Source organism: Coptis chinensis, chromosome 3 (genome assembly GCF_015680905.1).
Source record: "Coptis chinensis isolate HL-2020 chromosome 3, ASM1568090v1, whole genome shotgun sequence".
NCBI lineage: Eukaryota > Viridiplantae > Streptophyta > Magnoliopsida > Ranunculales > Ranunculaceae > Coptis > Coptis chinensis.
The window spans coordinates 87,780,837-87,808,268 of record NC_141458.1 but is presented as its reverse complement, the minus strand read 5'-3'; the positions used below and the strand labels follow the sequence as shown (position 1 = coordinate 87,808,268).

At 38.1% G+C, this 27,432-nt stretch overlaps 2 protein-coding genes and 1 long non-coding RNA gene across 8 annotated transcripts; 2 read left to right on the top strand and 1 right to left on the bottom strand.

Annotated features, from left to right (window-relative positions):
* Positions 1–3,980: 3,980 nt before the first annotated feature.
* LOC147511411 (uncharacterized) lies at positions 3,981–5,266 on the bottom strand. Its single transcript, XR_015216989.1, has 2 exons — positions 4,396–5,266; positions 3,981–4,312 (listed from the first exon to the last, which is right to left on the bottom strand). It is a non-coding gene; the product is annotated as an uncharacterized LOC147511411 (long non-coding RNA).
* Positions 5,267–16,266: 11,000 nt separating this feature from the next.
* On the top strand, positions 16,267–19,897 carry LOC147511410 (basic helix-loop-helix (bHLH) DNA-binding superfamily protein). Of its 5 annotated transcripts, none has more exons than XM_086603121.1 (9): positions 16,267–16,823; positions 17,336–17,663; positions 17,937–18,011; positions 18,239–18,304; positions 18,566–18,631; positions 18,807–18,866; positions 19,051–19,095; positions 19,274–19,318; positions 19,488–19,897. In XM_086603121.1, exons 1-9 carry the CDS (start codon positions 16,576–16,578, stop codon positions 19,623–19,625), a joined length of 1,071 nt encoding a protein of 356 aa, XP_086459247.1. In that variant the 5' UTR covers positions 16,267–16,575; the 3' UTR covers positions 19,626–19,897. The 5 variants fall into 5 exon arrangements, 3 of the variants coding, with proteins under 3 accessions (XP_086459247.1, XP_086459249.1, XP_086459248.1); XR_015219371.1 differs by having other exon boundaries at positions 16,395–16,823; positions 18,807–18,876; XM_086603122.1 differs by having other exon boundaries at positions 16,429–16,823; positions 19,057–19,095.
* Positions 19,898–22,049: 2,152 nt separating this feature from the next.
* On the top strand, positions 22,050–27,190 carry LOC147511409 (uncharacterized). 2 transcript variants are annotated; one of them, XM_086603119.1, is made up of 3 exons: positions 22,050–23,019; positions 23,121–25,375; positions 25,447–27,190. In XM_086603119.1, exons 2-3 carry the CDS (start codon positions 25,355–25,357, stop codon positions 25,732–25,734), a joined length of 309 nt encoding a protein of 102 aa, XP_086459245.1. In that variant the 5' UTR covers positions 22,050–23,019; positions 23,121–25,354; the 3' UTR covers positions 25,735–27,190. The 2 variants fall into 2 exon arrangements, with proteins under 2 accessions (XP_086459245.1, XP_086459246.1); XM_086603120.1 differs by lacking the exon at positions 25,447–27,190 and having other exon boundaries at positions 23,121–23,864.
* Positions 27,191–27,432: the final 242 nt, after the last annotated feature.

The following is a 27,432-nucleotide window of genomic DNA, read 5'->3' as shown; positions in this document are numbered from 1 at the left end:
CCTTGGGTGTTTTTAGACCCATTTGAGGCCCATAGGTTAACTTAAACAGACTTAAAACATTGAATAAACAATACCTGCGAATTTTCTCTGTAAAATTTTCATTATTCAAAAATAAAACCCTAGCCTCCATTAAAAAGAATATTTTTGATTGAAAGACATAAAGAGAAGGGGAAGAAGAAGAAAAGGGATTGGAGAAAAGGAAACATATATGGGTATTCTTTTGCAAATTCAATTTCGGGTGAGTAGTCTAAACCTTATTTTTATATAATTGATTTATTACTATGGTTTAGATTAGTTGCGTATTTAATTCTCTATAATGATATAGAACTTTGAGATAGAAATTATTTGTTTAATCAGAGACTTTCAGTATATTGAGTTACTGGCACCAAAAGTTTAGCTTTGATATATAGGTGTTGTTGTGTTCAGGAGTACTTGTATACGGTAGTGAGTAAACCATGTGTTTATTGATTGATTGGTAGTATTATATAGGCCTGCAACTGTTTTGAATGATGTGAAGTTATTAGATTCACGTTATAGGATTTTGATTTTCAGAATTTCAGAACTGTTCTTAGTAATTTAAGCATAGAAAATTTGTTTTTGATCTTTTTGATATGAATTCAACGGCTGTCTACTGTAGACACGCATATCTACAATTTTCGTGTTTTGTAAAATTTCATATCTAGTCGTTTTGCATACTGAAATTTAAGTTGAAGTCTGATGCAGAAACTGGGACTGAAACTGAGCAGTCTGCAGTAATAAAATAATATAAAATAAAATATTTACTCTTTTGTGTTGATTCCAAAACCATTAGAATCTAGACTTATAGAGGTATAACCTCATACTTTGACCCAAGTTCATACTCGTGCTTAAGATTATGAAAACTGACTTCAATATATGATAACTGTTTGTGCACATATTCTGTATATGTTGCATTGTAGGAAGTGTATAGGACACTATACTTTGTAGATTTGTGCGAAACCAAAACCTAATGAAATCTTAGAGAGTCATTTATTCGACGCAGTGAGCCTCACTTAATTTGGATGAGTGACGGAAACGATATGACGTCAACAATTATATGCGTTAGAAATTCTATTAGTAAAAAAACAGTTTTTTACATAGGGTTTGATCACAAATTACATAAAGCTAGGGAGAGAGTTAGAGTTTTTGTAAAACATGAAAATGTGAGTTTTATAAGTCTTCTTTCTAACTCAATTGGCCTCATCATATTCTGAGGTCTGTGGAGGTATATATGATGCCTGGAAGTTTGACTGGCAGAAAACAGTGCGTCAGAAATCAGTTTCTGTGTTCTAACCTAGTTTTCGTATACATAGAATGAGATTGAGTATTTTTGTAAAACATAAAAAAATAAGTTCTGTGTGTTAGCTTTTCAACACAAAAAGCCTCGATGTATTTGGACACCTGTGGAAAGAGTTGTCCCATTCGGAAGATAGTCCGTTAGAAATCTAGTTTGCTGAAAAATTAAGATTTTTACCGTTTTCAACTTAAGTTTTCTTCTAGATGGGCTGAGGTTGGTGTTTCGACCAGATATGATCAAAACATCAAGTGTTGATAAAAGAGACGAAGAACGTAGAAAATTAATTGGAAAAATGATGGTGATCGGGGGAATGATGAGACTGTACCTTGCGGTTGCCTACGTACCCAAATTATCAATGGGATCAAGTCTCAAGAACGTAGTTCTGAATGAAAAATAGTTTGGTATTTATATAGGTAGAGTAGAGAATCCTTGTAACTCAAGTATTCTTGTAGCTTGAGTCATTGTGATAGAATATAACTCTCAACTGATAATTATCTCTTTTGATAAGAAATGAATCTGGACATAAATTAACGTACATTAGTGGCAAGCCATGTGGCTAAGGTTCAACCTTAGACACATGAGTTAATGGGCCTGTACATCGATTCATGGTATTGCGAATTGGGCTTTAGCCCTGTCGATTAAACGAATAAAGTGGAGATTCCTACCAATGGACGTTCGCCACGTAGGTGGGGGTCGAAACAGTAATCAATACAGTCTTTCTTTCACTTCAGTTATAATGGTATAATTATGTTTCTATCACAACATTATTATGGCTCGACATAATTTGACGGTTACCGCATTTAGTTTAAATGGGTCTCTAAGTTGAACGCTATTCTGCTAGTTCGTTACTATCGCTACAACAAAAAATCCGCAAAATTACCACGTTTAATTTCGTCGATCCTAAGTTGAACGCTTTTACCGACTTAGTTCGTTACTATCGCTACACGACAAAATCGGCGAAAATTACCACGCGTTTAATTTCGCCTAAGTAAGTTAAACGCTTTTACGCCGGCTTTTAGTCGTTACTATCGCTTTTAACAAAATCCGGCGAAATTACCACGCTTAATTTCGGGTCCCTAAGTTGAACGCTTTTACGCCGCTTTAGTTCGTTACTATCGTTACGATAAAATCCGGACGGTTACCACGCTTAGCTTCGTCGACCTAAGTTGAACGCCGTTTATGCTCGCTTAGTCGTTACTATCGCTATAACAAAAATCCGCTAAATTACCACGTTTAATTTCGTCGGGTCTAAGTTGAACGCTTTTATGCTCACTTAGTTCGTTACTATCGCTATTTACAAAATCGGCAAATTACTACGTTTAATTTCACCTAAGTTGAACGCTTTTACGTTAGCTTAGTCGCGTTATTATCGTTACGACAAAAATCGTGACGGTTACCGCGTTTAACCGTCGAAAGTTTGAACGCTTTTATGCTTTCTTTTTAGTTCGTTACTATCGCTACAACAAAATCTGACAAAATTACCAAGTTTAATTTCATCAGTCTAAGTTGAATGCTTTTACGCTCACTTAGTTCGTTACTATCGCTACGACAAAATCTGACGAAATTACCACGTTTAATTTCATCAGTCTAAGTTGAACGCTTTTACGCTCGCTTAGTCGTTATTATCGTTATGACAAAATCTGACGAAGTTACCGCGTTTAGCTTCGTCAGTCTAAGTTTGAACGCTTTTACGCTCGCTTAGTTCGTTACTATTGTTACGACAAAATCTGACGAAGTTACCGCGTTTAGCTTTGTCACTCTAAGTTGAACTCTGTTACGCTCGCTTAGTCGTTACTATCGCTACAACAAAATCGGACGAAATTACCACGCTTAATTTCGCCAATGGGTCTGAACGCTTTTACGCCACTTAGTTCGCTACTATCGCTATTTAAAATCGGACGAAATTACTATGTTTAATTTCACAAACCTGTTGAACGCTTTTACGCTTAGCTTAATCGTTATTATCGTTACGACAAAATCGGACGGTTACCACGCTTAGCCGTCGGTTTAAGTTTGAACGCTTTTACGCCGCTTTTAGTTCGTTACTATCGCTAAACAAAATCCGCGAAATTACCACGCGTTTAATTTCGTCCTCTAGTTGAACGCTTTTACGCCACTTAGTTCGTTACTATCGCTATTTATTAAAATCGGCCGAAATTACCACGCGTTTAATTTAGATGGTCCTAAGTTGAACGCTTTTACGCCTAGTCCTGTAGTCGTTTATCGTTATTTACAAAATCCGACGATACCGCATTTAGCTTAGCCGGGTCTAAGTTTGAACGCCGTTCATTTCTCGTTTAGTCATTACTATCGCCCGACAAAATCGGACGGTTACCGCGTTTAGCCGTCGATCTAAGTTGAACGCCATTGCTTCGCTTAGTTACTATCGCTATAACAAAATCGGCGAAATTACCACGCTTAATTTCGCCTAAGTTGAACGATTTTACGCCGCTTTTTAGTCGGTTACTCGCTTATGTCAACATCCGATGAAGTTACCCCCGCTTCGCTTTAAATGGGTTTCGCTGCCGGAGCATTTTTTCGCCAATCTAATTTTGCAAGCTTAAAGTTAGCATTGGGGCGCCTCGCTCTCTATTTCATTTCAACTACATAAATCAACAACATTGTCGGGGTTTCCACGTGTATGTTATCCGTCACAACAACAACATTCAATAGCAAACACATACTTTATTTTTATTTATTTTTCATCAAAAGAAGTTTTAGCTCTATGGTATTACATTCACACAATTACCTAATCAATTGTCTCGTCAATTATCTTACGGTCGCCGATTAAATCTTCGTTTTTTCTTCGAATCCACATTCGCCGCTTTAGCACTTTCGGTTAACTATCTTCGCGATTCATTATTTTTCTAAGGCATTGCATTGCCACTCTTTCAACGAAACCTTTCTTCAAATTTCTTTATTTTTTCTAAGGCATTGAGATCTTGCCACTCGAAATTTTTCGTTAATATCTTTTGCTCGTAATTCCTCCGTTTCAACCTGCAACAAAAATACAAATCTTTTCGTCAGTTTTTCAGACTTAACCAAAATTTTAAGATAACTGATAAAAAATACTAACATACCTGTTTCATGCTGTCGAAATTCTTTGACACCGCTTTATCATATTCTCCCAACTTTTTTCCGTCTTCTTCGGCAGCCCAAATTCAATTTTGATCGAAACCCAACAATTTGAGCTTAATATCCTAGCAGATCCAATTTGAAACTGATCAATCCTGACCTAGATTATGCCGGTCAATCTTTAGTTGCATATCCAATTCGATATTACCGACATCTCGTAGTACAACAAAATTCCAGTATAGACTTAATTGTAAAACCATGCTCTATTTCAACTGCATGGTTAAATCGATCACTAAATCCATCTTTTTCGATCTCAACCTTCTTGCATAGTCCACTCGATCTCAAGTCCTTACTCTTGATTGTAGGAACCAAGTACCAAGAGCTAGTGGTACAACGTATAGCCAAAGATTTCCATAGATCACCAAGAACAACAGCAGTGCGACCATAACCATAACAAAAAATAAACGTGGACTCCATCCTCCCATATTTGTATTCATTGTCTTCCCATCGTATGTAGTTTTGGGTATTTGTTTGACCACCTCCACTTCCTTCTTGGCCATCGCTGACGTGTCTTCTTGTGATGAAACTAATTGCTAGTAAATCTGTCGTTTTTTCTCATCGGCCAACAATGTATCAAATTTATCAATCCCTTGAAACGAGATCGCGCTGTTGTTACTCTTGCTATATCTTCTAATGCAGCTTCTTAATAATCTTCTTGTTGACGAACTTTTTATGTCTCGTGACAAGAGCTGCTGCTGTTTTTGCTCCGAAGCTTGCATCCTCAATTTCCCCCAAATAAATTAATCCAAGCTATGTGTATTACACTAAAATCCAAAGTCTTCACTAATTTGGATTGTTCTCAATTCCAACTCACCCAAATAAATTACTCCAAACCATGTGTCACCCACACAAGTCCAAGTTCTAATGTAACATGAGCTCTGACCGACCAAGAGAAGCTTATGTTGATCCCGTGGATTACGACCTTGAACCAATCCACTGCCAGCACCACGCTAGGCTTGACTTGAACCACTGGCCTCTACTTAGTTTTTTCCGTCTATTGTTTTGCATATGGAGTTTAGCCGGCACTTACATAATATTTTTTAGATCTAGTTTTATATTGCTGGTTGATGGTTGCTGGTTGGATTCTTATCTAATCCGAATTCTTATCTATTCTGAATTCTAATCCAACTTCTTATCTCATCCGAATACTTTGAGTCCAATTCGTATTTAACTTCCTTTTATTACTATTATTACTAAACTACCCCTACGTTTAATTTTCAACGGTATAATCCAAGTATCGCTATTCCATTGGCACGCATCGTCGAATTCAAATTTCGTATTATTATGTGACGCCGCGTTCGTCTGCTTTTTCCAATCAATTTCTTTTGCAATTTTATTTCTGTGCATTTTTTATTTTTTCTGTGCATTTTCGGCCATCTTTTATTTAACTACATTACATCCCGTATACGTTAGTTTGACATTATTTCGTTCCTGATAATTCCCGATTTTTTTTTGACAGTCAATTTTCCAATTATTTCTTTTCGCGACGACACTTCGCTATACATTCCGCTCATTTTCTTTTCTTTGCCATATGAACTTTGTTCGCATGCCAAAGAGGGGCGATGTTTCGACCCCACCTACGTGGCTTAACGTCCATTGGTAGGAATCTCCACTTTATTCGCTTAATCGACGTGGCTAAAACCCAATTCGCAATACCATGAATCGATGTACAGGCCCATTAACTCATGTGTCTAAGGCTGAACCTTAGCCACATGGCTTGCCACTAATGTACGTTAATTTATGTCCAGATTCATTTCTTATCAAAAGAGATAATTATCAATTGAGAGTTATATTCTATCACAATGACTCAAACTATAAGAATACTTGAGCTACAAGGATTCTCTACTCTACCTATATAAATACCAAACTATTTTTCATTCAGAACTACGTTTTTGAGACTTGATCCCATTGATAATTTGGGTACGTAGGCAACCGCAAGGTACAGTCTCATCATTCCCCCGATCACCATCATTTTTCCAATTACTTTTCTACGTTCTTCGTCTCTTTTATCAACACTTGATGTTTTGATCATATCTGGTCGAAACAATCACCAAATCTTGAAAAGTGCAAAGATAATAACAGAAAAGAAACAATTGAACTGGAAACAGACTAACAAATTTTTGTCCGGTTTTTCGTTCAACTTGTTAATTTTGTTCGCTCACTTAGTAAAATAATTTGTTGCGACGAGCGTTAAACGAACACCGCCGTCGGTATCGGAAATAAACCAACAATGTCAAGGCCCCATTTCGCAAATGACCAAGGTTTATGGATTGGATGACGCTTCGTCGCGGGAAGTTGACCCATATCATATATCATGTGTTTGATAAGGCACACACTTCTTGGACAAACGCTTAACATCCTTTGGCATGTATGACCACCAATACCATTGGGTCATTGCTATGTGAGCGAGACTTCGCCCCCGGGAGTGGTGTTCACATAGTCCTGAATGAATTTCTTTGAGGCCTAGTAAATTGTTCGTTTTCCCCAAACAACGAAGGATAGGATTGAGACTTGTGCTGCTGTGATAGAGTTTTTCGTCATCAGGAATTCCTGAGCATCGTCAGCTACATGATTGTCATCGGTAGATACCGAGACATTATCAGTGCCAAGCTCGTTGGAATCATCTTACAGCATAAGTGGTTAACCCAGTGTTGTCATAACAGTGACGACTTGATTTTCCACGAATAAGTATGCGATAGAATCATGATGCCTTACATCATAACGCGGATACTTTACAATAATGATAGATATAAAATTTCATACAATTCGTTGAACGAAGTCTAAATAAACGTCCATTCTATCATTGCAAGCCGCATATTATCATTCAAATTGGCTAACAACTAACTTAGAATAATTAATCGTAACTTAGTAGCCCCCAGCTGAAGAGTTGTGCGTATACCACAAATGACAGTTTCGGACTCGGCCATATTATTTGACGCGTTAAATCCCCAATGTAGAGATCTCTCAATTATGTCTTCATTCAACGTCAAGATGACACAAACAAGACCGGAGGCGGACTTATTATGCTTAACTATCGCTGTAAATCTAGCAAGTAGCTGATATATCCGATAAATATTTCAAGTCATCGCCCCCGGGAGGTAATGACAATTAGAGATCGACGTTTTCCTCATCGAGTAATGCTTTCGACATAGGAATATCATTAATAAGAAAATCAGTCATTAGCAAAACCAAAGTTTGTCTCTGTTTAATTGTATGAGTGTCAGAGACAATGTTGTAAATGCTAAGGTAACTTTTCCATTCTCGCGACTCGATCCGTAGACGCTGAAAAACTTTTGCGCAAATGGATATTCGACAAGTATAAACTTCGACTATTCCTTCTTTGAAATAAGCTTAAGACGCCCGACAAAGATGAAACAAGGCCGTGTAATATTTTCAATACAAGAATGCCTCGAGACATATGACGGACATTATCCGCAATAGATGATGAAGAAATCGCCGAGGCAATAACTTCGTCTTTGAATAATTTGGCGATCGATGGAACGGGTAGCCGTCGTATGCAATCGGATGTTGAAAAGGAATAGGAGGCAATAACATTTAACTGAACCTATCATTCGCCGACGATCGCCGAAGTGCATCGAGAACTTAGGCTCGTCGAGTATTCGTCATAACTTTTGTAGAACGTGATTGTCGGTTTTGCATAAGAACCGCAGACGGCGCCAATTATGTTTCGACCAGATATGATCAAAACATCAAGTGTTGATAAAAGAGATGAAGAACGTAGAAAAGTAATTGGAAAAATGATGGTGATCGGGGGAATGATGAGACTGTACTTTGCGGTTGCCTACGTACCCAAATTATCAATGGGATCAAGTCTCAAGAACGTAGTTCTGAATGAAAAATAGTTTGGTATTTATATAGGTAGAGTAGAGAATCCTTGTAGCTCAAGTATTCTTGTAGCTTGAGTCATTGTGATAGAATATAACTCTCAACTGATAATTATCTCTTTTGATAAGAAATGAATCTGGACATAAATTAACGTACATTAGTGGCAAGCCATGTGGCTAAGGTTCAACCTTAGACACATGAGTTAATGGGCCTGTACATCGATTCATGGTATTGCAAATTGGGCTTTATCCCTGTCGATTAAACGAATAAAGTGGAGATTCCTACCAATGGACGTTCGCCACGTAGGTGGGGGTCGAAACAGTTGGGACTTCGAGTTATATATGAAAAAGTATGTCTACATACCCTAGTTTCTAAATAATTAAGTTACATGTCATTTGGATGAATATAGAAAAAACTATAGCATTGACTATGTGGCTGATAAGAACTACGAAGGTTTGATTCCAATCTTGAAAGATTTGGATACGTAGGCGGCTTTGAGCAAAAGTGTAGCCACTACACTATACTATACTATATTATATATTAGTTATTAGTTATTGTGATAACTATATGTATACAATGTTAGTACTTAATTGTGTACGTGATTGTGGTTGTTTAAAATGTATTCTCGAGACATTTAACTAATACGTTATTTATGATTGAACTTTTTGATATCTAAGATTTATATAATTGATAATGAGGTGAGTTGATTATTTTTGTGTTTGAAATCTTTAGTAATGAATTATTGTTTGAGACGATGTTTGTTTTGTAATGAAAATATTATATTAACTGAGAACTCTTGAGTGTTAAAATCCGGTGTAAAAGTGTCCGGTGAAAATTTAATGTGTTTTCCCACATCTTTAGATCTCTCCACACCTCTTTGATGAAAAGAAATGAAATGTTTATGACTAATGATGTCATGTGAAAAGCCGCCTTAGAGAGGAACTAAGACATTCACCTTGCGGGTTGGCTGTATTCCTTGAATGTACGAGAATGTAGGTGGGTATTCCTTAAATATGGCAGGAATGACCCAAGGTATTCATTGAATGTGCCATGAATGACCTGTTAGTGTTATGATGGGTATTCCTTGAATGTGGCGGGAATGACCTAAGTTCATTGAATGTGCCATGAATGACCTGATATTTTGTTATGCCCAAAAGAGGCTTTGTGATTGTTTGGATGGGAAGCCCAGAGATGGCTGTGACTCACAAGTTACGAGTTTACAAGATGAAAATATGTTTCCTAGAGCGATATCCCCGCTTGGGACATATGTCTTGTAGTGGTACTCGGTGTGAGTGAGACACACAGATATGTGTGATTTGGCAAATGTGTGTAGTGAAAATCGTGGAGTAGGAACTAAAGGTTGGGCTGTGTCTTTTAATAAAGGAGTCAACGAGATAATTAATAAGCAAAATAAAATATTGATTTTACGTGTGATGGAGTTTTTGCATATGAATATTTATATATTATGATGTATATGATTTCTAATGAGAAATGTTTATGTGGTTTGTGTGAGTTGATACTCACGAGGGATGAATGTACTCCCTGGTTGTGATTCTTCTCGTTCTCATAAATAGACGAGTGGTTTTAAAGAAAAATATTGGCTTTATGTATGAGCGAGTTATTGGATATGATTAGTTGTGTATTATGATATGATACATATGATTTCTTACGAAGGAATGTAAATATTGTTAACGTGATATAATTGATACGGTGGGGTGATATATTATGTCAGATTGTATATTCTCATGGTTATGGTGAGAGAAGTAGATGAACGAATTAAATGTTTAGGTTTGGGAAACCTAACTTTGTTTTGCAGGAAGGTAGGACTTAATAATATTTTGTGCATGGACGCTGTCCTACCCTTATACAGTAGTGGATATCGGTAAGATTTAATTCAATTACTAAGTTATTATAATGAGTTAATATAATAGATGACTTGCTTGGGAAGAAACTATGCCGGTTGAAATGACGGAACTACCCGTCTTTCAAGTTGAGAATGGTTAAGTTATGGGTACATATAAAGTGTTGTTTGAATAATTAAAGTATGAAACTATTTTATATTTTTAGTCTTACGCATACCAGCAAATTCAATTTACTGACCCATGTTTGCTTTGTTTTGCAACGTGGGTGTGTTCTTGGAAACATAGATGGTGGAATGCAGCGGATGAAGACGCTTGATTGGGATTCGCTCTTGGAGTCTTACTGGTATAAGTTTTATGAAGTATAAAGTCTTGATTTGAAATAGATGTAACAGAGTGGTGTAGTAAATTCTTGAATTTGTACATTAAGAGTTGTTCGTTTGGTTTTAATTTGACCTCATATTTTAATATTGTGGTTGATAATGGGTTATTAGGGTTTTGTTTCATCCTGGATTTTCAGAAGATGGAATAGGGTGTGGATAATTCCCTATTTTTAATTTTCTGAAAATTTGGGGTGTGACACCTGGGAGGTGTGTGCCAGAGGCTGTCAACATCTATACCAACTACAATTTCACCTTCAAGACATTGTGCTGCCACAATCCTCGACGTACAATATCACTGCATTTTCTTATTGGTTTTTGGGTTTTTTAGACATACCCCCTCATTTATAATTGGGATACCACACACACACACACACACACACACACACTTTAACACCTTGATGCCGGTTAACAAGGTTTGACTGTTAGTCTAGATTTTTTATTTTCTTTCGATAAAAAAAAAAAAAAAAAACAAAAAAAAAAAAACACCTATGATAGAATACCAAATATGCCCTCTAAAAAAACCAATTTTTAACTGTTAGTCTAAGTTTTTTATTTGCTTTAGGAAAAAAAAAAAGTCAAAAACATAATTAAACAATTCTTTATTTTCTTTAAAAAAAAACAAGTAAAAACATAAACAATTCTTTATTTTCTTTTTTTTTTAACAAAAAAAAAAAAAAACTTAACAGTCAAACCTTGTTGACCGACATCAAGGTGTTAAAAGGGGCGGGGGCGGGGGTGGGCGCATGTCTAAAGAAGATTAGAGTGGGGGGTATGTATAATTCCCAATTATAAATTCGTTACAGAGGCCAAGCCCATTGTGGGATCCGATCCAACCCCACCTAATTGAGCATCACGTGGGGTGTGGGAATGGGCTTGTTTTTGCAAACCTTTGTGGGCATTTTCTTTCTTTGTATTAAATATTATTAAGACTTAGTCTAAAACCACGTTTTATTTTGTGCACAATTCCCTTAATCACGAATGCGTGATTAGTGGATTTGATTTTTGTTTGTCTCTATTGTAAAGGCTATATTTAGTGATTAGCTAGCCTTACAAGTAGGGAAGTGGGATTGAATTAGGTCTTTGACTGAACTCAGGTGTGTGTGAGCTGCCTATGTATTTAGTTCTCCGGTAAACTGGAATCAAGTCAGACGTAGTTTAAGGTGAGACCGTACCAAGTGGGATCGAAGATGGAGATAGAAGAGGTGGAGAGTGGAGACCAATCGTCCTCCTTTTGTAGTCTCATTGGTGACTTTTCATCTTCCCTTCTATCAGGTCACATTATATTCATTCATTTGGTGACTTCAATGAGCATTGATGATAGAGTCATAAATGTGGTCTTAACATATCTGGACGATACATGACTCTTCATTTGGATGAGCGAACTGATTTAGGTCTTGGTGATTTGATCTGGTTGAGGTCTTGATATCGAACTGATTCAAGTCTTGGTGATCGATCGACCTGGTTGAGGTCTTGATATTGAACTGATTCAGGTCTTGGAAACGAACTTAATAAGGTCTTGCTGATCGACCTAGAAATTGTATTGAGATGTTGTTCTGTGTGTGGCCGAGCACATGATAAATATACACCAACATCTATCTCTTCTATATATGAACTCTGGTCGAAATACACTAGAGTACACACAATTTCTCTTCTCTTCTCAGTTATGAATTTAATGCTAGAGTGCAACTGAGAGTTCTAGGGATCTGCTTAAGTGCTGTTTTGTAGAGTCCATTGTTGTTGAATCGTGGGAGGTGTGTGCTAGAGTCCGTCAACATCTATACCAACCACAATTTCACCTTCAAGACATTGTGCTGCCACCCCCTCGACGTACAATATCACTGCATTTTCTTATTGGTTTTTGGGTTTTTTAGACATACCCCCTCATTTATAATTGGGAATTAGACATACCCCCACACACACACACACACACATATTGATGAAGGGTTTGATCATAGTCTAGGTTTTTTATTTTCTTCCGATTAAAAAAAAAAAAAAAAAAAAAAAAAAAAAAAAAAAAAACACCTATGATAGCATACTGAATATGCCCTAAAAAAACCAATTTTTAACTGTTACTCTAAGTTTTTTATTTTCTTTAGGAAAAAAAAAAAAAAGTCAAAAACATAAACAATTCTTTATTTTCTTAAAAAAAAAACAAGTAAAAAACATAAACAATTCTTTATTTTCTTTTAAAAAAAAACACTTAACAGTGAAACCTTGTTGACCGGCATCAAGGTGTTAAAGGGAGCGGGGGCGGGCGCATGTCTAAAGAAGATTAGAGTGGGGGATATGTCTAATTCCCAATTATAAATGGGGGGTATGTCTAAAAAACCTTGGTTTTTGATGCTCTATATCTTACTGCTGTTGGATACCAGATAACGGAATATTAGTTTTCCAACAATTTCTCCATAAGGGCAATTCTATAAATAGAGGAAGCTCGGGGAGAGAATATAGGTGGGATACACCTAGAAATTAGGGTGAAATAATCTCTAAGATATACTTTTTAAGAGAAATTGTAATGTCTATTGAAATTGAATAACCGTATTTGGTGCATTCGTTTAGACAACCTAACCATGATAGGTCTGAAGTTTGAGATTTGATTTTATAATGTTGGAAATCATGAAATGCTGAGAAGTGATAACTGTGTTGTGAGTCATTCTTGTGTCTCTGGAGCTAGGTGACCGATCAAATAAATAATCCTATAGATTACGGAAGTCATTTGCTAAGATCTGTCATCAAGATGTCAACCTGGCCAATGCCAAACATTCTTCTTGTAATGAGGACTATATTTTAATTAGGATTAATGCATACGCAACTGCAAACCAGAATCTAAGGGAATGATGGGTTTAATATATTGATTAGTGATGTGATTACCAAAATATAAAGGAAATTTTTCACAGATGATGTTATACAAAGTAACACACTCCTCAAAGTTGCTCTTATACCTAAGACCCTAGATATAGATGAATTGAAGATTTCAAACAAATATACTGTCTATCAGAGTATCAGGGATAAAAAAGAAGCCTAAGAATGTAAGTGGAGGTCATATACATATACAAACACTTGTGTTTGTCTCCTTTACAAGATAAAGTGGCTACTATTATAACTAGCGCATCCCCCTTACTGCCATTCTAGGTTTAAGCATGGAGGGATTATGCAATAGATAAACAAGGTGTTAATTATTAGGGTCTTGTAGGGATTATATTTAGTATTCTTATTTCTACTTGGGATCACAAACGGTAGGGAAGATAGTAGAGCATATCTGGGGAAGCAGGACTGCAGCCTGTAGGAGGAATATGTCCATGAAATGCAGCAAACAAGCGTGAATAAGAAGATCCAAAAATGACACAATCTTTGATGGTAATATTCTACTTTTATAGAAATGACAAACCAAGTTTCATAAAACACCAGTTCTTTAGAATTGATTTTAAGTCATTATATGTAAGTACCTCTATAGATTATTTAACAAAACCAAATGTAATACATTAATCAATTAAAGTAAGGGAATATAAGTGAGGGAGTGAGGGTAGGGGTGTCAAAATGGCCCTCAAACCCTTAGCCCGCCCGCCCCGACCCGGCCCATGGGCCGAAAAAGCCCTCAAAATGAGGCCCTCACACATTCGTGGGCTGGGCCGACCCGGCCCTCAAGCCTTTGAGGGGAGGGTAAGGGCCTAGACTTCGAAACTTAAGCCCTCCCTTAAGCCCGGCCCTCATTAGGCCCTCAACATTTATTACATGTATTTTAATAAAAAATTTTACAATATATTTCATTTTAACATTAATATGCTAAAAATCACTTCAAAAACGTTTATCTATTAAGTTTGCCAACCTTATAATTTCATTATAATATTTTATGAAATGAATTTAATTGATCTTAATTGACTAATATAACTTTAATAAGTTTTTTTAGTAGTTTGAAGGTTTAATTGTGAAGTGCATTCGATTTTATTATTTTTAACTAATGTTTCTAAATTTATTTTGTAAATCAAATATATAACATAGGATCCGGCCCTCACGTTTGGCCCTCAAGCCCGGCCCTTCAAGCCCTCTCGAGAGGGTTGAGGGGCGGATAAAGGCTTCGAGATTTAAGCATTGGCCCGACCCGACCCGGCCCTCGAAGTAAATAAGGGTAGGGCTGGCCCGGCCCTCAAAGCATGAGGGCTTCATTGTTTGAGGGCCGGGCCAGCCCGGCCCAGTACATTTGACACCACTAAGTGAGGGAGGGTGACGACAAGAGAGAAGGCTGCTCCCTTTGTCTACAAGAAGCTAAATTGCTAAATCACAGTGAGCGAAATGGTCTTTTTTCTCAAGAAAGAATCATAGCTTAGAAAATTCTTATATAAAAAGGGTGCGGTTAACAAAGACACAGAGCACCCGACAAAGATTTGAGCAGTACGGCCCCTTTTCCCCTAACTCCCAAATAGAACTTGGTAGAGCGTCTCGAGATTATTGAGGTTGTTTGTTAATTAGGAGATTTTAATATAAACTTTAGGAATGTATCAAAATGTTTACTCAGTTATGGACAAAAACAATAATCTAAGCAAGCGAGAAGAATATAACTAACATATTATATATATGAGACTATGAGGAGAGTATAACTTGTTTCAATTTCGATCTTACTTGTCCTAATATGCTAAAGTTTCTTCTGCCCATATCTCGTGCAACATAAACTCATGCTTCAGACTGTCGTGGAGTGTGTGTTTTTTTTGGTAAGCTCGTGCAGGGTATTAGCTCATACTTCATAGGTTAACTCGTTAAGAAATGGAAGTGAACCATTATTGCAAGATTATCTAGGAAGACAACATTAGCACCATAAATATTCCAGGATTTCAGCTATATATATGCTGATAAGCAGGAAACCCAAGCCAGTGAGGTTGGCCCATGATGATGTAGCTAAACTTGGACTCCGATGACATCAAATTACCGTGTTTTCGCCGTTTGTCATTACATTTGTCTTATATCTGATCTCTGCGCGTCATTTTTGTTCTTTAGAAAAACTCAAGCAATTTTGTGAAATTCAAATTTAATTTTATATTAATAGGACGAAATCAGATCATCCACGTCAAGGAAGAAAATTATGAATTGCCTTCTTTTAGGTAGGCACATACTAATTTGTCTCGATACGTACTTATCGGAAAAAAAATAATACTAATTTGTCTCGATCAATCTAATTTGACATGAGATGTGGTGTTGATTTAACGTAGACATGTTCATAATCAAGTAACAGGTCATATATGATCATCTGGGCCTTAGGGGAAAAAACCCACGATAGTTTCTTCGGTATAAATTCTGCCATTGCTTTTCTATTTAGCACCTTGTTCAGGATGTGCACTGGACTTGTTCTAATATATAAGGGGGATATGCTGATATGCACTCCACATATAATGCCAAACCATTCAGTCATCCTTGAACATAATCCTTGTTAATTCTTAGCCGTCCAGGCCCAATGAGTATTTTGGTCCCATCAAAAGTGATGGACCTCAGGCTCATTATACAACAGTCCAAAATATAATTCCTGCTTTTTAAAGATGTGATCAGTTTAATTTTCAATTGATTGTTGTTGCTACTGAGATTCTGTTTGTTTCACATGAATTATTGAACTAAAAAGAAGAAAAGAGAGAAGAACGATGTCTTGGAATTAAGATCTCTAAAACATTATAGTATTCCTAACCAAACCCTTAACCCTAATACTAACTAAAATTAAGGTCCTAAGTCCCAAGTAAATAAAGCCACTCCTTTTGTTCTGAAAATACTGGCACCACCTTTTCTGCCCTACTTTGTGATGATAAAGTAAAAGCAGAAAAAAGTAAGAAAGAAAAAGGAAAGGAAAACATAAAGACAGAAAAAACAAAAAAAAAAGAGAGAAAACAAAAGCAAAGCTTCTCATCCATGTATCAAAATTCAATAGAAGAGGTTTTCTTAACATAGAAAGAAACTGTCAGCTCCAAAACCTTTTGTGAAGGTATGTTAGGGAGCTTAAACAAGGAAAACTAATCAACATAGTGAGACAGTGATCAAGTGAGAAAAGAGCTTGAAGGAGATGAATAGAGGCCATGTTTTGCAAAGTTTACCAGTGCAACAAATGATGGCTGGAAATCCAAACTGGTGGAACATTAATAACATGCGACCACCAACTCATGAACAACCTAATTCTCCTACTCTATTGCCTTCTTCGTCATCATCACTTGTGTTTCCTTACTACTTACCTTCGTCTACCTCTTCACTTCCTTTGAGTACTACTTGGAATGATAACCAAGATCTTCCAGAGTCATGGAGCCAACTACTCATGTACTCATCTAGCTAGCCCAGTGGTTTTTCCTTGCTTTTATTTTACATTGGTTTTAGCAATCTCTCTCTCTCTCTCTACTTGGGCTTGATTATTTGCATGCTTGCTGCCTGCCTCATTTTGCTTGTAAATTCATTTATTTTGAGAATAAATCTTATTAAGCTATACACTAACCTACACACTGTCTAGCAACTTGTTTTTGCATCTCTTTAACCACCTATCTTTATCTGAGTTTCTCTCGCTGGTATAGGTTTTTAAGCTTAATTCTACAAGGGTTTGGAAATCTTTGTATGTGTTTGTCGGTTGTCACTCGATCTTTCTCACATTTTTTTTAAAACTTTTTTGTAACTTAATATTCTGTTAGGATCAATGAGTTATTTTCAGTCTTTCCACCTCAGAATTTGGAATAAAATTGTGTTATATTTGAGTTAGTTTTTTTTTTTGCCCTCAACTGATGTACATGTTTTTGTTGAAGAAGTTTGAGGTTATGACAAATGTTCATTTCATTTTTCAGGGGAGGACTAGTTGGAGAACAAGATAGATCTGGTGTAAGTCATTTCCAAAACAAGAAGTTAGAGAATTGGGAAGACCAAGTGTTGTATTCATCATCAAGTACTGTACCTGTTGTAGATGTAAAACAAGAAATCTCTGAAGGTGCTTATGCCGCTGCATACAATCATGGAAATCATGAAGAATTGCAGGGAACAAGGCCAACAAATTGGTCTCATGTTATGGCAGCATCCTCTCCTAAATCTTGTGTCACCAGTTTCAGCAGTAATAACATACTAGATTTTTCAAACAAGGCAGATGGTAGACATCCTCAACCTGAACATTCTTCTGAGGTGTGTATCTATTACTGTACTGATCTTTGTCACTATTCGTGTTTGATGTTTTTATGGAGTAAAGGCTTGTTTCCCATCCTACCAAAAAAGAAAAAAAAAACAATGTTTGTCCCAATTAGAGTCTTTCATAAGTTTTCCTTTTAATTAAAATCTGATTAAACTTTAGGCACAATTATCCTTCCTTTCAGCCATTGTTTGAACTTGGATTCTTTCAGCTTGTGACTCATATCAAATTTTCACTTTGCTTCTATTTTTCTTCCTTTTTTCTTGAAGTGTAATAGCACAGCCACAGGTGGGGCTTGTAAAAAAGCCAGGATTCAATCCTCTTCAGCTCCTACTACTTTCAAGGTGATTCAGCACGTACATGGCACACTGTTATCTTTCCTTGTGGTTGAATGATGATTGATGGCTGACCTTTGTGTCTTTCTTGATTATCTTTAATTTTTCTCATACTAGTCTGATTCTCCGCATGTTATTTTCCTACATCCAAAGATATATATATATATATGAACCATATCATAAACTTAAAAAGCCATGTCCTTATACAGCTCTTTCCCAAATTCTTTTACCTGCAGGTGAGAAAGGAAAAATTAGGTGATAGAATAACAGCTCTTCACCAGCTAGTTTCCCCATTTGGAAAGGTATGTACTGTATACTCTTAATATACATACACTTAGCTTAATTTGTACCTTCTTTAGCTTAGCTTAATTGGAGGAAGTAAGAAAAAAAAAACTTCGATTTTTTTTTAAACAGTATTTTATGATGAAACTCATAAAAGTAAGTTCTTTACACAGGTTAAAGATTTCTTCTTTTTTTACATCTAGTGATGTTTTTTACAACTTTTAACATTAAAGAAGGCCTGAAGAGTACTAAGGTTATGGGTGTGTGGTTCTCTTTTGCAGACTGACACAGCTTCTGTCTTGTTAGAAGCTATTGGCTACATTAGATTCCTTCAGAATCAAATTGAGGTGATGTTTCTTCTACCCTTTTCTTTTATATTCTGAAAACAAGTAAGAGCACGCACTTAAAGTTATACATCTCGCCATCTTGCTTTAACATCTTTAGTTGTTGAAGTTTGTATTCTCTTGGTTTTTTCTAAATTTTTTTCCCTCTTTTTATTCCTTTTTCTCCCCTTGAATGCAGGCTTTGAGCTCACCGTACTTGGGTAGTGGATCAGGAAACATTAGGCAACAGCAGCAGTCTGTGAGTAACTGTAAATCCTATTTCTCATTTCCCAAAGCAACACCAACCCTCTTTCTCTCTCTCTTTTCTATGCATGCACATGTATTCTACATTTCTACATGGTTATACATTGCAGCATTGCAAAAAGTAGTTTTTCCAGTGTGAAGTACTTACAAGTTGATTAATGAAGATTATCTCTTTTTAGGTTCAGGGAGAAAAGAGCTGTATATTTCCCGATGACCCTGGTCAGGTATACTTTATGTCGGGTCCATGACATAAAAAAAATAAACTGCAAGAGGATTTAAGTGAAAAGCTACTAATTATTCTCTAAACTCTTCACAATAAAATATACAGATTAAAGTATGATAATAAAGCTGTTAAGTTTAATTAAATGCTAATGCTCAGCTCTTTTGGTTATTATTGTGCAGTTGTTGAATGATAACTGCATGAAAAGAAAAGGAGCTCCTGATCTGGTATACCACCTTGTTCCAATGATATGCCTCTACTAACATAAGATCATTGTTAATTATTGTTCTTCAATGTGCCAGAAAAAGAAATTCACCAAAATGTTCTTCATATTCAAATGTAACAAAACAGATTAGTGATATTTTTTTTTCTTCTTTTTTTTGGTGACAATGTCAGATTTCGGATGATGAACTAAAGAAGGATTTGAAGAGTAGAGGGTTATGCCTTGTTCCTGTCTCTTGCACACTACAAGTTGGTAGTGACAATGGAGCGGATTATTGGGCTCCAAGTACTCTCGGCGGGGGTTTTAGATAGGCAATCTTAGTTCAAGGCACGCTGGAGCTTCACGAAATGATATAACATCATGAGCAGTCAATCTGCTAACAATTAAGGCTGATTGCTCATGATGCTATGCATTTTCAGATTGGGAATATATAGTTGTGCTACAACAAGGGTATTATGTCCCTAAACAATCTAATCTAGGACAAGCTTGTTTAATTTGCTTCTTGTATATGAAATTCTAGCAGTATGGTTTTTTAATCATCTCAAATGTTTTTAAGGGAGTAGGACATTTCTTTTTGTGATCATTTTGGTTAAGTTCTTATCTCACAAAGAATGGAGTTTCACTTTCCATGATAAAGCCTAGCTTTAAACTATTTGAATACACATCTCGCGGGGAAGATAAAACATGAACTTCTATCTAGTTTTAATTTTTTTGTTTGGCCAAAGTTTATTTGATAAAATCAAGTGTTGATCAAAGACGAGAGAAGATTAGAAGAATTACAACAGATGCATATACAGTCGGCTGTATTTGCTGTTGTCTCAGAAATTCTGAGGTTTACTATCTAATTCACCTATTGTATCTAAACAATTAATAAAGTGGCTTAGTTTCTTCTATTCATTCATCGATCACACATATATACATGTTTACATAGTGTACGTGTGAGATCCTGTAACTTAGGAAGATTTGTACAACAATGCTAACATATATACATCAATTACTGAGAATATATTCAATGATATCCAAGATATTGCCGAGAATATATCCATGATCTCTAGTTTGAAGATGAAGGCAATCCAGACATAGAAGGTTTGTCAATACTCCTCGCAAACTTGGCATTAGGTTGACGAGTTTGGAACGTAGAAAATCAAAACGCTGTTTGGAAAGACCTTCGGTGAAGATGTATGCTAATTGATTGTAAAAGATGTTTTTGGTTCTCTTTACAAATATAGGCTTGATCAAGGGATTGGGATGATTGGATTGAATTGACCGAGTTCATATGGACGAACTTCCTTCGTATCAAGTTCTCTCTCTAGGGGGGACTTGAATCAGGTCAGACGTAGTTCCTCCTCTTCATTATATAGGTGAGGGTGCTCGCGCCTCCCCCTTTCCCACGTCCAGTCAAGTTCTGGACTTGATGCATGGCACTTAAAGAGCCATAAATGCGTCTTGCGGTGGAGTAATGGTGAGCGCACCTGCAGCTCCGGTCTTTAAGGTGACAGCCAGGCTATATGTTACTAGCCGTTTAAGTGATGGACAATATGAGCGTTCTAGACGCTTGCCGTTCTGGATGCGGACATTCTGAGGGGGTAGCATTCTGGGTGCTGATGAGGTCGCATGACCATAGAAGTAACTGATCTTGAGCGACCTGGACGCATAGATGAGTATTACCATCCTGGTGTGCTGGACACGTGCTTAATATTACTGGAAGTGTATATTACTCCCTCACATAGCTCCCTCTTAGCAGGTCGTTTGTTATTGTGTAGCGATCTGGTGAGAGATTTAAATTGGCACGTGGATGGCACATGGGACGGTTGATTTGAAGGGTCGCCAGCTAACCACCTCGTTTTGAGGAGCGACGTGTCATGCTAGGGATAAATAAAATGATTACACTTCTTTGGGAAACAAATTGGTGGTTTCCAATATACGCCTAGAGAATTGAATGGTTCATCATCCTACTGAGAATGAGAGTGTAAAGTTAGTTTCTTTTTTCTCTGCCATTTTTGTTTGCGATTTTTCTTTAGCCATTGCTTTTTCTGTTGGGTTGTGAGGACGTTTGTAGTTGTTTGTAACTTGTGAAAGAAGAGGAAGTATGTTTGATTCAGATGATACTCGATCTGATGAGATTCGAGAGGTTTCATTGAGTGAGGAGATAGAGGAGGTTGGTTCTGAATTTGTGATCGCGGTGGCGAGCAAATCTTGTGCCTCATCCTCTAGTGGGTTGCCTCCTAGAGTAGTAGACAAGCGAGCTCTGAAAAGCTTTGGTGATCTGAGGTGTGCGTATGATATTCTTGTAAGCGATCTGGAGATTCACGAACTGGGTGGGGACGTTGACGTTTCTAGTAATGCGTTCGTCCCCCGTGACTATGGTGTGGTTATATGGGAGGGGCAACTGAGAGCGGGGTTGAGGTTACCGTTGTCTAGGCTTACATGTGAGTTTTTAAATTTTTCTGAAAAAGCGCCCTATCAGTTTGTTGGGAACACATGACGTTTGCTTAGGGTATTCGATCTTTTGAATGAGAGTGGAGAATACAGCATTGGTGTTGTGGATATTGCTGAGCATTTTGTTGTGAAACGATCTAGAGCTAACAACTTTAGCTTACAGGCTTTGACTGGATGGGGTTAGATGGGGTTAGTAATGAGGGAGAAGAGGTCATTTTTGATAGTTGGGAATTATTGCACCTTTGGGTTTAGTGTGGAGACTAGGTCATGTAATTTTACTGGCACGTACAAGGTTGTTTGGTTGAACCATGCCTCTATTTTGTATGTTGATAAGTATATGCTATAACGAACTGACCGTTGACTGACCTTTGACTATTTTATGTTACAGAGGTCGCTATTGTCAGAAGGAAAGGACGTAGTGTGATAGAGAAATTTGCTCGTCTGACTCGTGCTGAGAAGCGGGAGAAGTTGCATGAAGTGGCTAGTTACTTTGTTAAAAGAGGAGGACACGAGATCAAGGCAAAGAGGAAACATCAGAAGAAGAGGTCCAGATGTTAGAACGTGATTACCTCATCAAGTGGTTCAAGCATGGAGCGTGAATATAGTGGTATTATAAGTAGGGAGGCTAGGAAGAAGAGCTAGTCTGCTCCAGAGCGACCTGATGGTGGGGATGGTGGTAATAGGTCGGTGAGGCGACCTGAAGGTGAAAGGTCTGAGGTCACTGCAAGGGGGAGAGGGCAGGAGGACACCCCCTTCGACCAGGATGACATTGCCGCCAACCTTTGTGAGCGGAAGAATACGCTGAAGAGGAAGGCTGAGGAGTCTGAAGGGTGAGCTGTGAAGGTTGCTAAAGGGGTTGGGCACGCTGTTGGGAGCAGCTTGGGTGCTGGTAGTGTTGAGCAAACTAGAGGGAAGACCGCTCGTAGTTCGAGGTCGAGGGCCCAGGTCAATTTTAGTATTCTGGGTGGTGGTGGTACTGAAATTGTTCCGATCCCTATTGTTGGTAGGGTGAAGGAGAAAGGGGTTGCCAAGGATAGTGTGAAGAGTTCTTCTGGTAAAGGTAAAGACATTTTGGAATGCAATCTGGAGTATGTGAATGAGAAGTCGGGACAGAAACAGTTCGTGAAGAGGTTAGACATTAGTTACATGTCCGCACCTATAGGAGCTTGTTTACTGGAGGGGATGACGCTCGATGAAGATAGGAAGGATCTTGATTCTAAGGGTCTGGAATAGAACCTGAGGGCTATGGACCTGGCGCACTATTTGGTAAGTGATCAAGCTGTCATTGTTGGATTGATCTTTCACTATTCCATATATTTGCGTTGGAATGTGCACTTGTATGATGTTGCAATCTTCTTTTGGTGCAGTTGATAGCTAGTTATCAAAAGTTAAAGACGGCGGCTCAAATTGATGAGATGGAGAAGGGTGAGGTCGAGGCTTTGAAGGATGAGCTGGTGTCTGTTCGGGCATTGCAGGAGTCTAAGAAGAAAGAGTTGGATGATGTGAAGGCTCAGCTCGTTGCAGTGACTATGGAGAAGACGCTAGCTGTCAACGAGGTGAGCGACCTGGAGGGGAAGTTAGCAACGGCTAACGACTTCGCCCAGAAGTGCAAGGGGGTCACACTGTAGGCTAAAAGGCGTACGACAACATGTGCCTTAAACTAGAAGAGCTGGAGCAGAAGTATGAGCAGCTTAGAGAAGAGCATGAACGTGGGGCTTTAGGTGAACGAGAGAATGCCTCACCCAAAGATGCAAGTAATGCTCTTAATGTAGTGCCCTCTGTTGCTGCCTCTACTTCTGTTGATATACTTCCTATTGTTGGCGAGTTGGAAATGAACACTTCCGTCCCTCCTGCTGCTACCGCCATAGAACCTGTCTCATCTCCTGTGCTGGACCCTCTGTAAGTTGATAACTTTGACCATGATGTTTGATTCCTTCCTTGTTAGTATATGATGTTCTTTATCTCTCTTTGTAAGTTGATTGTAAGTGGTGAAGATACAATAAAGATAGTTTCCTGGGTTTGCCTGGGCAGTTTGCTTTTGAAATGGTTGTGGTATGGGCCAGATATATTAAAAGTTGATAACCTGGGGAAACCTGGGCAGTTCACTTCTATAATGGGTATTGTTTTGGGTAGTTCGTTATATGACGAATGCTTACTAACCGAGTTGGTTTTCTAGGATGTCCCAGTAGCTCGGTTAGTAGACGAACTGGTTTCCTGAGCTTGTTCAGGCAGTTCGTTCTTTTATATTTATGAAATGCATGTTTATTCTCCTTGGTCTTTTTCTTGATGTCTTGAATGCAATTTGTCAGATGTTGTTGCACTTGTCTAGCGATGTAGGTTCCACCTGGTAAGAAGTGTCCAGGCTATATAACCTTTGAGCTCGAGTGAGCGTCCTGCTCTTGTAGAGGGTTTTCCACTAAGTCGGTCCTAATGTTGTAGGTTTCCACTAGTGAGAAGTGTTAAGGCTATGTAGCCTGTGAGCTCGATTGAGCATCCTGCTCTTGTAAAGAGTTATCCACTGAGTCGGTCCTAGCGTTGTAGGTTTCCACTAGTGAGAAGTGTTGAGGCTATGTAGCCTGTGAGCTCGAGTGAGCATCCTGTTCTTGTAGAGAGTTCTTCACTGAGTCGGTCCTAGCATTGTAGGTTTCCACTAGTGAGAAGTGTTGAGCCTATGTAGCCTGTGAGCTCGAGTGAGTGTCTTGCTCGTAAAGAGTGTTCTCCATGTTAGAGTGTTCTACTGAGAGAGGACTTTAGCATGTGTGAGGAGGCGAAACGTTTGTGAGCAGAAATAGTAACCGCTTTGTGTTGTGGAATTTGAAAAGATGTTGGGTTATACGGCACGTCGGTTAGGGTTTCGATGTATTAATGGTATGTCTTGGGAAACGGTTTACCCTAAAAAACTTTTCATGAGAGGTTTAGGGGGTACTTGTTCGTTACTTCCCTCAAGCTATTTTCTACAGTTCTTGCCAAAGTTCTAGGGCGCTCCAGGTTAGTTTCTAACTTCTTTCCCTTTCTTTTCATTTATGATATGTAAGTTTTGTATGCTTCTATTGCTAAATGTTGCGTTGTCAACGGAGTGTAGGATGTCTAGGCTAAATGGTGATGACGATGGAATTTTGGTCTCTCCAGCGGGTAGGGTGAGGGAGGGCATTCCCTTTGTTTTGGATGAGATCGATTTCTTGCTGCGTCGTAGGTGAGATTTGGGTAAGCGGAAGGTTGTCGCTTCTGACTTAAGAGCCACTAAGCGGTCAAAACTGTGGGTCGCTCTAATTCTAGTTCGCTCAAGCAAACTGGAGGTGTGGTGTTCAGGTGCCCGAGTTCTAAGGGTGGGGTCGACCTAAACGCTCATAACTGTGGTGTGGCGGGCAAAGGGAAAGTTGCTACTGGAGAAAGTTCTGAGACTGCTTCATTAGGGAGGCAGGGTGGCAACCTGGGAAGCGACTTCGTCTATACTGGGAAGACAGGGAAGAAGTGTGCAGTGAAATGATCTGATTGCAGCTTTAGGTTGGCACCCATAGCTAATTGTCTATTGGAAGGGATTGTCTTGGAAGGTGATAAGGGAGAGCTGGAAGGCCAGGATTTGGACAAGACTTTGGAGACCATGGATATAACTTGCTGTTTGGTAAGCTTTTAACCTTCTCTGGTCCCTTTCTGTCTTATTGGCATGAGTAACATTGATGTTTCTATTTGTAGTTTCTTGCTGGGTATCAGAAATTGAAGCACATGGCCCAATTTATGGAGGCTGAGGAAAATGATGTGGGCAAGGTAAAGAAGGAACTGTTGAGCTTGCAGATCGCTCGAGAGGCTGACAAGAAGGAACTAGAAGATTTGAGGAAAATGCATCAGGACGTTGTATCTGGGAGGTCGTCGATGTCCAGTTCGATGCATGTCTTGCAGGAAAGATTGGGTGCAGTAACTAAGTACGCCAAGCATTGCAAGTCGGTTACAAGAGAGGCTCGGCAGGCATATGACCGAGTGTGACAAGATTATGCGTTGCTAGAGGAGACGTACTTTCAATTGAAAGAAGAGCGTGAGCATGGGGCTCTAGGTACCAGTGTGCTTGTCGTACCTGGAGATGCTAGTAACGTTTCATCTACCAGTACTGTTCCTGCTGAGCGAGCTGACGTGCCAGCTGATGATAAGTATGTTACTCCTGGTGCTTGACCATTGCTTCTGGATTTCTTCGATCTTCCTTTGTGTAAGTTGTGAGGCTTTGAATATTTCTCTCTAATTTCAAATTTGTAAGTGGTTGTAAAACAATAGAACTGGTTTCTTGGGATTGCCTGGGCAGTTTGCTTTTGAAATGGTTTGGGCGTGGCCCAGATACATTAAGAGTTGATACCTTGGGGAAACCTGGGTAGTTTATGTTATTGATAACGTAGGGAACTGGTGTCCACATAAATGGCCATTCGGTTATTTTGAAGAACTGGTTTCCTGAGTGTGTTCAGGTAGTTTGTTTGTTTTGCACGTTATTGAACGCATGATGTTTACTTTCATCTGAATGCTTGTTGCAAGTTGTTTTGATATCCCAGTAGGTAGCTGACCTAGAGATGTGCGTCCCGTTGTCTAGGAAGACTTAGGATTCTTGTGAAGTACTGGAGTTTGATTCGAGGGGTAGTTTGGGGTCTGTACTCGTTGAACTCGGGTGAGCTTGAGTGGGCGTGTCCCTTTGAGAGAGCGTTCGTCACTGAGTTGAGCCTAGCGTTATAGGTCTTCAACTAGTAAGACATGTGAAGGCTATGTGGCCCGTGATAAGAGCCCAAAAATATAGTTTTAACCCCTTAATAACATTACATATAGACCAATTATGTTTATAATAAATAAGAGTTTGTACTGTTTACGTATTTTTGTGTATTTCAGGTTTTGGAATCAATTATGTGAAGAAATATGTCACTTTTGCAAGAGAAAGGAGCAAAGGTTGGTTGCTAAGAAGTTCTATGGTTAAAGCTCAAGTTTCAAGGAGAAAAAGCATTTTTAAAGCCCAGTTAAAGCTGAAAAGTCAAAGTCAACGCGAGTAGAAATAGAGTATAAAAGTCAACAGAATTTCCACAGGCCGTATCTTTGAACTCAGACCTCGAAATTGGGCCTATTATATGTCAAAACGACCGGAGCAGAAAAAGATTTCTAATGTTCTAGACATTGATCCAATCGGAGGAGTAAAAGTAGACGTAAAGGCTGTTGTAGTAATTTCCAATAGAGAAACACTTTTTGGACTTAAGTAATTAGGTTTTGGGCTTGATTTAGTGGCCCAAAACATGTTTCTAAATCCCATGGACCAAATTGTAAACCTAGCCCTCTCCTATATAAATAGGACTGAGGCAAAACTCTGACTCTCTCACCCATTAGTTAATTACTCTATTGTCTCTTAGTTTTTTCTCTTTAGTAAACCTAGTTTATGTTTATTTAGCCTAGCCACCATTAATTCAATTCAAGTTATCTTTAATAAAGTAGTTCTTCATTATGTCTTCTTCTTTCTATTATTTATTCTATGATAGTCCCATGATTCATAGCTAAACCTCCATTAGAGGGGTTTGGTTGAAGCTTTGATGAAGACTTGATGTGTTAGTATAAAATAATTGTTTTCAAGAGTTTCAATCTAGAGGGTACTTCATTCACCATGAGAATGGGTTTAAACTTCCTCTCATGCTAATTATTAGTTGGTTAGAGATGCCATAAATA